Source organism: Salvelinus fontinalis, chromosome 32 (assembly GCF_029448725.1).
Source record: "Salvelinus fontinalis isolate EN_2023a chromosome 32, ASM2944872v1, whole genome shotgun sequence".
In the NCBI taxonomy this organism is placed as follows: Eukaryota; Metazoa; Chordata; class Actinopteri; order Salmoniformes; family Salmonidae; genus Salvelinus; species Salvelinus fontinalis.
In genome coordinates this window covers 12,652,148-12,663,427 of record NC_074696.1, presented here as the reverse complement: position 1 = coordinate 12,663,427, position 11,280 = coordinate 12,652,148, and the positions used below count along the sequence as shown (strand labels likewise).

The following is an 11,280-nucleotide window of genomic DNA, read 5'->3' as shown; positions in this document are numbered from 1 at the left end:
CTTCATGTCACCTATGTTTTGTGTGTATGTACTAACATGTATGTGTAACTGATAGATGCAAACACACACACACTACACGTTAATGTTTTAAAATGTATGTAAATTGTACATTATTTTGTCTGTAATGTCTTTTCCGTTATGTGTCGGCCCCCAGTAAGTCTAGCTGTCACCATTGGCGTCGGCTAATAGGGATCCTAATAAAAATAGAATGAAATAAAATCTCAGTTGTGTTGTGAATGTGGTAGTAGTGAAGTCTAGTCTAAGCGCGTGACGATAGTCACGGAGACTTGTATTTTCAAATTGTCCTCTACACACACAGACACACCTGCAGTGCCCTAGAAACATGTTGGCTGGTGTGTACTCTGTAATTACCTTGGAAGCCCAACCTCCTCTGTACAGCCCCTCTGGGGGGTTGCTAGGCAACGACAGCAGGCCAGAGGCGTGGCTGGTTGTGTCTGTGTGTGTGCGTGTGTGTGCATGTGCAGGCGTAGCTGGTTGTGTGTGTGTGTGTGTGTGCCTGTGTGTGGAGGTTGATTGGAGAGGAAGAAACCACACAAACTACACTGCTCAAAAAAATAAAGGGAGCACTTAAACAACACAATGTAACTCCAAGTCAATCACACTTCTGTGAAATCAAACTGTCCACATTTGTGGCCTGCTGAAGGTAATTTTGCAGGGCTCTGGCAGTGCACCTCCTTGCACAAAGGCGGAGGTAGAGGTCCTGCTGCTGGGTTGTTGCCCTCCTACGGCCTCCTCCACGTCTCCTGATGTACTGGCCTGTCTCCTGGTAGCGCCTGCATGCTCTGGACACTACGCTGACAGACACAGCAAACTTTTTTGCCACAGTTCGCATTGATGTGCCATCCTGGATGAAATGCACTACCTGAGCAACTTGTGTGGGTTGTAGACTCCGTCTCATGCTACCACTAGAGTGAGAGCACCGCCAGCATTCAAAAGTGACCAAAACATCAGCCAGGAAGCATAGGAACTGAGAAGTGGTCTGTGGTCACCACCTGCAGAATCACTCCTGTTTTGGGGGGGTGTCTTGCTAATTGCCTATAATTCTCACCTTGTGTCTATTCCATTTGCACAACAGCATGTGAAATTTATTGTCAATCAGTGTTGCTTCCTAAGTGGACAGTTTGATTTCACAGAAGTGTGATTGACTTGGAGTTACATTGTGTTGTTTAAGTGTTCCCTTTATTTTTTTGAGCAGTGTATATAGGAATAGAAAAGACCAAACATTTTCCTGTTTCATTCCTGTGCATCAACTTTATCTTGTAAAATATTACAGTACACCTGGGTGGTACAAAACATTAGGAACACCTTCCTAATATTGAGTTGCCCTCAGAACAGCCTCAATTCATCGAGGCATGGACTCCACAAGGTGTTGAAAGCGTTCCACAGGGATGCTGGCCCATGTTGACTCCAAAGCTTCCCACAGTTGTATCAAGTTGGCTGGATGTCCTTTGGGTGGTGGACCATTCTTGATATATACAGGAAGCTGTTGAGCGTGTAAAACCCAGCAGCATTGCAGTTCTTGACACACTCAAACCGGTGCACCTGGCACCTACTACCATACCCCGTTCAAAGGCACTTAAATATTTAGTCATGCCCATTCGCCCTCTGAATGACACACATACACAATCAATGTCTCAATTGTCTCAAGGCTTAAAGATCCTTCTTTAACCTGTCTCCTCCCCTTCATCTACACTAATTGAAGTGGATTTAACAAGTGACGTCAATAAGGGAACATAGACTGACTAGGTGAAAGCTATGTCATGGAAAGAGCAGGTGTTCTTAATGTTTGTGTATTTCACTAATGAACTCCATCACTGGATAGTCACTAACCTATAATGATGAATTTCCTAACGAGCCAAATAACACACCTGAGGTTATAAAGAATCAGAATGGTGTGACACATGTCAGTAGAAATCTAACACCTTTAATCATGTTACAGGAACTCTTAAATCACATGACTCTACAGAAAATATACAGAAAAGTGCTGTTATTATACAAACACAATGCCCAGTGAGCAGGCTGAGTTCAAATAGATTCACTTTAGACTTAAGAGTTTGAACATTCGGGAGTATTGCTACGGTTCCATTTTACTGGACAAAGACGGTGATGTCACTCACGCAGAAATGATCGACATGACGTAACAATTTTGTCAACACAACTTAAGTACTGCTTATGAATGAGGGTTATGAACTTGTAACAAAGTCCTTACATAGGTACCCTTCATTGTCTTCCCGACAGATGCGTTGCCATGAACTACGCAGTGCAGACGGGAGTAGTCAAGCTACCAGTCGTTGAAAGTTTGACATAATGTGACTTCCAGTTAGAGAGATGAATGTTATTATTGCAGATTAATTTAACAGATCTACAGTCCTGTAATATTATAGCCATACGAAAATACAAAAAAAATAATAACAATTGGAAATAAATCTTAATAAATAATAATAATAATAAAGTTCTAGACTAAATAAATTATCATCTTACACTGTAAACATCAGACATCAGATGTGGAGAAAAACAGAAAACCTAAACAATGTATTATTAATTATCCTTCATAGTTCTGGAATTCATGCAGATAGAAATGGAACGTTCAGGAGCCAATCATGAACCTTCCGACTACAGGAGCCAATCAGGAGCCTTCCCAGTGGTTCAGGAGCCAATCAGCAGTCACCCCATAGTTCAGGAGTCAATTCATTCTCAGTAGTCTGATGCAACACTATGATGCTAGTACAAATCTCAAATCTCTTCTTCACAACAAGTAATAATGCCTATTTAATAAACTAATGCTTGCTTCAAATATTAAAACTAGATGCATTCTGTACAGTAACAACCATTGGAGGCTACCTGTCCTCTAAAAACTCCAGTTATGTCAGGCACACAGGCACACACACACACACACACACACACACACACACACACACACACACACACACACACACACACACACACACACACACACACACACACACACACACACACACACACACACACACAAACACACACACACACACACACACACACACACACACACACACACACACACACAAAATAAAGTGTGTGAGGGCCACCATTCATTCACTCATCCATCTGTCCATACATTCTGCTGTGTGTCATTCCACCACCGACCACTAGGTGGGAGGCTAACACAGGACACCTAGGTTGAGCAGTGCTGAGAGAGATCCAATAAATTAGTAACTCTGTAGTGTTCACTGTGATAAAAGCATACTTAGTATTGATAAATACATCAATGATCGATGTACCTTCCAATGGCTGCCAGTCCATAAAGCCACAGAAAAAAATGACTCTTATTTGGGGTTTTGCCCAGTCCAGTCTTTTACTATCCTTCCCCTAACCTGTAACCAGTGATTGAAGTGGTCTCAAAATTTTTACTGTACTCACTGTAATTTAACTGTTAAAGGATTTCATATTTCAGAGTCAGTATTCTATAAGCAGTAGAACATTAGACATGCTGCTTCTCTGTACCGGTCAGCACCGGCCCACTTCAACCTCTGAACTTCAACCCCAGACAACTTCACTGCCAGGGTTCACCCATAGGCATCTTGGGAATAGTGATATACATCTCCATTGGCTGGTCAGGGTCCAGGGGGCAGTTCCTCCAGTAGGATGTGGTCTTCTCATTGGTGGTTGGGATGTATGACTGGTCCTAATGATACAACACGCACAGGTAGTCAGAAACACACACACGTGTCTATGTTCTATATGTATTTATTATGGATCCCCATTAGTTCCTGCCAAGGCAGCAGCTACTCTTCCTGGTGTTTATTATGGATCCCCATTAGTTCCTGCCAAGGCAGCAGCTACTCTTCCTGGTGTTTATTATGGATCCCCATTAGTTCCTGCCAAGGCAGCAGCTACTCTTCCTGGGGTTTATTATGGATCCCCATTAGTTCCTGCCAAGGCAGCAGCTACTCTTCCTGGGGTTTATTATGGATCCCTATTAGTTCCTGCCAAGGCAGCAGCTACTCTTCCTGGGGCTTATTATGGATCCCCATTAGTTCCTGCCAAGGCAGCAGCTACTCTTCCTGGGGTTTATTATGGATCCCCATTAGTTCCTGCCAAGGCAGCAGCTACTCTTCCTGGGGTTTATTATGGATCCCCATTAGTTCCTGCCAAGGCAGCAGCTACTCTTCCTGGGGTTTATTATGGATCCCCATTAGTTCCTGCCAAGGCAGCAGCTACTCTTCCTGGGGTTTATTATGGATCCCCATTAGTTCCTGCCAAGGAAGCAGCTACTCTTCCTGGGGTTTATTATGGATCCCCATTAGTTCCTGCCAAGGCAGCAGCTACTCTTCCTGGGGTTTATTATGGATCCCCATTAGTTCCTGCCAAGGCAGCAGAGAACACCCTCTGTGTTCTGTTAGACAGGTAACTCTTTATCCACAATATAGCAGGGGGTGTAAAGCCATAACACTTCAGTTCCTGTATGTATCTTAAGCAGGGGTACTCAAATATTATGTGAGAAGGTCCTGTCACACAAATGTCCTAGGTGGCAATGGTCCAGATGGATATTGTCATTTATCGGCATAGTTAGCCAGCCTGCCAGCTTAGTGGAGTCTGCCACTAGCACAGTCAGTGTAGTCAGCTCAGCTATCCCCATTGAGACCGTGTCTGTGTCTCGACCTAGGTTGGGCAAAACTAAACACGGCAGTGTTCGATTTAGCAATCTCACTGGAAAAAAGACCTTCATTCCTGTCATTATTGAAAGAGATTGTGATACCTCACATCTCAAAATAGGGCTACTTAGTGTTAGATCCCTCACTTCTAAGGCAGTTATAGTCAATTAACTAATCAATGATCATAATCTTGATGTGATTGGACTGACTGAAACTTGGCTCAAGTCTAATGAATTTACTGTGTTAAATGAAGCCTCTCCTCCTGGTTAAACTGGTGACCATATCCCCCGCGCATCCCGCAAAGGCGGAAGTGTTGCTCACATTTACGACAGCAAATGTCAATTTACAAAAAAAAGACTGTTTTCGTCTTTTGAGCTTCTAGTCCTGTAATCTATGCAACCTACTCAATCAATGTTTAAAGCTACTGTTTACAGGCCTCCTGGGTCGTATACAGTGTTCCTCACTGAGTTCCCTGAATTCCTATTGGACCTTGTAGTCATTGCAGATATTATTCACATTTTTGGTAACTTTAATATTCACATGGAAAAGTCCATATACCCACTCCAAAGGGTTTTCGGAGCCATCATCGACTCAGTGGGTTTAGTCCAACATGTCTCCGTACCTACTCATTGCCACAGTCATATCCTGGATCTAGTTTGAATTTTAAAAAATCTTAATGTTTTTCCTCATAATCCTGGACTATCGGACCACCATTTTATTACGTTCGCAATCGCAACAAATAATCTGCTCAGACCCCAACCAAGAATCATCAAAAGCCATGGAATAAATTCTCGGACAACCCAAAGATTCCAAGATGCCCTTCCAGACTCCCTCCACCTCCCCAAGGACGTCGGAGAACAAACATTGGTTTACCACCTAACTGAGGATCTTAATTTAACCTTGCGTAATACCCTAGATGCAGTCGCACCCTTAAAAACCAAAAACATTGGTCACAAGAAATTTGCTCTCTGGTATACAGAAAATACCCGAGCCCTGAAGCAAGCTTCCAGAAAATACCTGAGCCCTGAAGCTTCCAGAAAATACCTGAGCCCTGAAGCAAGCTTCCAGAAAATACCTGAGCCCTGAAGCTTCCAGAAAATACCTGAGCCCTGAAGCTTCCAAAAAATACCTGAGCCTTGAAGCAAGCTTCCAGAAAATACCTGAGCCCTGAAGCTTCCAGAAAATACCTGAGCCCTGAAGCTTCCAGAAAATACCTGAGCCCTGAAGCTTCCAGAAAATACCTGAGCCCTGAAGCTTCCAGAAAATACCTGAGCCCTGAAGCTTCCAGAAAATACCTGAGCCCTGAAGCTTCCAGAAAATACCTGAGCCCTGAAGCTTCCAGAAAATACCTGAGCCCTGAAGCTTCCAGAAAATTGGAACGGAAATGGCGCTCCAAGTCGTCCGACTAGATTGCAAAGACACTCAACAATATCGAAGAGCCCTCCCTGCTGCTCGAGTAACCTATTTTTCCAACCTAATTGAGGAGAATAAGAACAATCCAAATGTATGTTTGATACTGTAGCAAAGCTACATTTAACACTTCACTTCAGCAGTGATGAATTCATGAACTTCTTTGATGAAAAGATCACGATCATTAGAAAGAAAATTACGGACTCCTCTTTGAACCTGCGTATTTCTCCAAAGTTCAGTTGTTCTGAGTCTGCTCAGACCTGCCAGGACCTCGGATCAATGGAGACACTCAAGTTGTTAATCCTGTATCTCTTTACACATTCATGAAAATAGTTGTGGCCTCTAAACCCTCAAGCTGCATACTGGACCCTATTCTAACTAAACTACTGAAAGAGTTACTTCCTGTGCTTGGCCTTCCTATGGTGTACATAATTAATGTCTCCCTATCCACTGGATGTGTACCAAACTCACTAAAAGTTGCAGTAATAAAGCACCTCTTGAAAAAGCTAAACCTTGACCCAGAAAATGTAATGTCTGTTAAATCTAGTGTAATTCTCCTGTCTTATCTGGTGTCCTGTGTGAATTTAAGTATGCTCCCTCTAATTCTCCCTCCCTCTCTCCCTCCCCTCCCAGATGACCTGAGCCCTAGGATCATACCTGGCCTGATGACTCCTGGCTGCCCCCATTTCACCTGGTCGTGCTGCTACTCCGGTTTCAACTGTTCTGCCTGCGGCTATGGAACCCTGACCTGTTTCACAGGACGTGCTACCTTGTCCCAGACTTGCTGTTTTCGACTCTCTCTCTCGTTACAGCACCTGCTGTCTCGACCTCTGAAAGCATTGACTCCTGGGGTACTGTCCTGTTGCACCCTCGACAACCACTGTGATTATTATTTGACCCTGCTGGTCATCTATGAACGTTTGAACATCTTGAAGAACAATCTGGCTTTAATGGCCAGGTACTCTTATAATCTCCACCCAGGACAGCCATGGTTCCTCTCTAGGTTTCTTCCTAGGTTCCTGCCTTTCTAGGGAGTTTTTCCTAGCCACTGTGCTTCTACACCTGCATTGCTTGCTCTTTGTGGTTTTAGGCTGGGTTTCTGTACAGCACTGTGTGACATCGGCTGATGTGAGAAGGGCTTTATAAATACATTTGATTGATTGATTGAGTAACAAACACCCACCTCGCAACCGATGCGACCCCAAACTATCCAAACTATTCAAACTGTTGTTGGCAGAGAGACATTTTGCAGTTTTAAAGCAAATTTCCTGCAATTCTACACATTTTGCCATGTCATGTGTATTCATATGATACCAATGGTCAATGCCCGACTGAGTTTGTAATTTTCTATTTATTTAATTGTCGGGACAATGTGCCAGTGTATTTATCCCTGTGTTTCCTGTCTCTCTGTGCCAGTGTATTTATCCCTGTGTTTCCTGTCTCTCTGTGCCAGTGTATTTATCCCTGTGTTTCCTGTCTCGCTGTGCCAGTTCTTCTTGTATGTTTCCAAGTCAACCTGCGTTTTTCCCCGTGCTCCTGCCTTTGCTATTCTCCTTTTTCTAGTCCTCCCGGTTTTGACCCTACCAGCCTGCCTGACCATTCTGCCTGTCCTGACCTCGAGCCTGTCTGCCACTCTGTACCTCCTGGACTCTGATCTGGTCATGACCTTTTGCCTGTCCACAACCATTCTCTTGCCTACTCCTTTTGGATGAATAAACATCTTATTAGACTCTAACCATCTGCCTTCTGTGTCTGCATCTGGGTCTCGCCTTGTGTCATGATATCTGTGTGTATATAAAGTATGACAGTATCATGAGTATTCCTGTGTGTATTTAAAGTATTGGAGTATCTTACCTTGCCAGTGGGGTTGTATTGTGTGTCGGTGGCGCCACCCTGTGGCAGGGATCGTCTCTGCAACAGCAACACCAGTACAGCTATCATCACCAGGCCAGAGAGGAATGTCAACACACACACACTGACAAACATCCCCACGTACCGCCCTCTGGATACACACTCTGGAGACACACAGACAAACACACACAGCTGTGAGTACTACACATTGTAGTGTAGAGGGACACACCAATATTTGACCCTGAAATAGTAACAAAGTACCACACTGTCCACACTGTCCACACAGATACACTGTCCACACAGATACACTGTCCACACTGTCCACACAGATACACTGTCCACACTGTCCACACAGATACACTGTCCACACTGTCCACACAGATACACTGTCCACACTGTCCACACTGTCCACACAGATACACTGTCCACACAGTCCACACAGATACACTGTCCAAACTGTCCACACTGTCCACACAGACATACTGTCCACACAGTCAACACACATCTGGCTCATCCTCAGACAAAGAGACTAAAGTTGTACTCTGATATTTATAAATGTTGCCATGGAAACTTGGCTTTGGCAACCGGGAGTGGGATGGTTCGGGAATACAGGGAGGACAGAGGGAGGGTGGGGGAGGTAAGGGGAGAGGAGGGAGGAGAGAGCGAGGGGGAGAGGAGGGAGGACAGAGGGAGGGGGAGAGAGGAGGGAGGACAGAGGGAGGGTGGGGCAGGTAAGGGGAGAGGAGGGAGGAGAGAGGAAGGGGGAGAGAGGAGGGAGGAGAGAGGGAGGGAGGGTGGGGGAGGTAAGGGGAGAGGAGGGAGGACAGAGCGAGGGGGAGAGGAGGGAGGACAGAGGGAGGGGGAGAGAGGAGGGAGGACAGAGGGAGGGTGGCGGAGGTAAGGGGAGAGGAGGGAGGAGAGAGGGAGGGGGAGAGAGGAGGAAGGAGAGAGGGAGGGAGGGTGGGGGAGGTAAGGGGAGAGGAGGGAGGACAGAGCGAGGGGGAGAGGAGGGAGGACAGAGGGAGGGGGAGAGAGGAGGGAGGAGAGAGGGAGGGTGGGGGAGGTAAGGGGAGAGGAGGGAGGACAGAGGGAGGGTGGGGGAGGTAAGGGGAGAGGAGGGAGGAGAGATGGAGGGGGAGAGAGGAGGGAGGAGAGAGGGAGGGAGGGTGGGGGGGGTAAGGGGAGAGGAGGGAGGAGAGAGGGAGGGGAGTGGAGGGAGGACAGAGGGAGGGTGGGGGAGGTAAGGGGAGAGTGAGGGGGAGAGAGCAGGGAGGAGAGAGGGAGGAGGGAGGAGAGAGGGAGGGTGGGGCAGGAAGGGGGAGAAGAGAACGTTGAGGCTGGGGAAGAAGTGATAGAGGTAAAAGAGGACAGTTAAGATATCAATGTGTGGGAGAACAGGGAGAGAGACAGAAGGGACGGAGTCAGAGGGGAGAGTGGGTGGAGGAGCGGGGAGAGAGACAGAGGGGAGAGTTGGTGGAGGAGCGGGGAGAGAGTCAGAGGGGAGAGTGGGTGGAGGAGCGGGGAGAGAGTCAGAGGGGAGAGTGGGTGGAGGAGCGGGGAGAGAGACAGAGGGGAGAGTGGGTGGAGGAGCGGGGAGAGAGTCAGAGGGGAGAGTTGGTGGAGGAGCGGGGAGAGAGACAGAGAGGAGAGTGGGTGGAGGAGCGGGGAGAGAGACAGAGGGGAGAGTGGGTGGAGGAGCGGGGAGAGAGACAGAGGGGAGAGTGGGTGGAGGAGCGGGGAGAGAGACAGAGGGGAGAGTGGGTGGAGGAGCGGGGAGAGAGTCAGAGGGGAGAGTGGGTGGAGGAGCGGGGAGAGAGACAGAGGGGAGAGTTGGTGGAGGAGCGGGGAGAGAGTCAGAGGGGAGAGTGGGTGGAGGAGCGGGGAGAGAGTCAGAGGGGAGAGTGGGTGGAGGAGCGGGGAGAGAGTCAGAGGGGAGAGTGGGTGGAGGAGCGGGGAGAGAGACAGAGGGGAGAGTTGGTGGAGGAGCGGGGAGAGAGTCAGAGGGGAGAGTGGGTGGAGGAGCGGGGAGAGAGACAGAGGGGAGAGTGGGTGGAGGAGCGGGGAGAGAGACAGAGAGGAGAGTTGGTGGAGGAGCGGGGAGAGAGACAGAGGGGAGAGTTGGTGGAGGAGCGGGGAGAGAGACAGAGGGGAGAGTGGGTGGAGGAGCGGGGAGCGAGTCAGAGGGGAGAGTTGGTGGAGGAGCGGGGAGAGAGACAGAGGGGAGAGTTGGTGGAGGAGCGGGGAGAGAGACAGAGGGGAGAGTTGGTGGAGGAGCGGGGAGAGAGTCAGAGGGGAGAGTTGGTGGAGGAGCGGGGAGAGAGACAGAGGGGAGAGTGGGTGGAGGAGCGGGGAGAGAGTCAGAGGGGAGAGTTGGTGGAGGAGCGGGGAGAGAGACAGAGGGGAGAGTTGGTGGAGGAGCGGGGAGAGAGACAGAGGGGAGAGTTGGTGGAGGAGCGGGGAGAGAGTCAGAGGGGAGAGTTGGTGGAGGAGCGGGGAGAGAGACAGAGGGGAGAGTTGGTGGAGAGGAGCGGGGAGAGAGACAGAGGGGAGAGTGGGTGGAGGAGCGGGGAGAGAGTCAGAGGGGAGAGTTGGTGGAGGAGCGGGGAGAGAGACAGAGGGGAGAGTTGGTGGAGGAGCGGGGAGAGAGACAGAGGGGAGAGTGGGTGGAGGAGCGGGGAGCGAGTCAGAGGGGAGAGTTGGTGGAGGAGCGGGGAGAGAGACAGAGGGGAGAGTGGGTGGAGGAGCGGGGAGAGAGTCAGAGGGGAGAGTTGGTGGAGGAGCGGGGAGAGAGACAGAGGGGAGAGTGGGTGGAGGAGCGGGGAGAGAGTCAGAGGGGAGAGTGGGTGGAGGAGCGGGGAGAGAGACAGAGGGGAGAGGGGATGGAGGAGCGGGGAGAGAGACAGAGGGGAGAGTGGGTGGAGGAGCGGGGAGAGAGACAGAGGGGAGAGTGGGTGGAGGAGCGGGGAGAGAGACAGAGGGGAGAGTGGGTGGAGGAGCGGGGAGAGAGACAGAGGGGAGAGTGGGTGGAGGAGCGGGGAGAGAGACAGAGGGGAGAGTGGGTGGAGGAGCGGGGAGAGAGTCAGAGGGGAGAGTGGGTGGAGGAGCGGGGAGAGAGTCAGAGGGGAGAGTGGGTGGAGGAGCGGGGAGAGAGTCAGGGGGGAGAGTTGGTGGAGGAGCGGGGAGAGAGTCAGAGGGGAGAGTGGGTGGAGGAGCAGGGAGAGAGACAGAGGGGAGAGTGGGTGGAGGAGCGGGGAGAGAGTCAGAGGGGAGAGTGGGTGGAGGAGCGGGGAGAGAGACAGAGGGGAGAGTGGGTGGAGGAGCGGGGAGAGAGTCAGAGGGGAGAGTGGGTGGAGGAGCGGGGAGAGAT

At 49.2% G+C, this 11,280-nt stretch overlaps 1 protein-coding gene across 2 annotated transcripts in view; it reads right to left on the bottom strand.

Moving 5' to 3' along the window:
• Positions 1 to 1,925: 1,925 nt before the first annotated feature.
• Positions 1,926 to 11,280, bottom strand: part of LOC129830756 (integrin beta-8-like) — a 34,606-nt gene continuing 25,251 nt past the window's right edge. Inside the window, exons 15-16 of one of the 2 annotated variants that reach the window (XM_055893447.1) lie at positions 7,917 to 8,077; positions 1,926 to 3,682 (exon numbers count right to left, since the gene is read on the bottom strand). In XM_055893447.1, coding sequence (XP_055749422.1) covers positions 3,551 to 3,682; positions 7,917 to 8,077 — 293 coding nt within the window. In that variant the 3' untranslated portion in view covers positions 1,926 to 3,550. The remainder of the gene's footprint in view (positions 3,683 to 7,916; positions 8,078 to 11,280) is intronic. The other variant, XM_055893448.1, reaches the window with a different exon arrangement.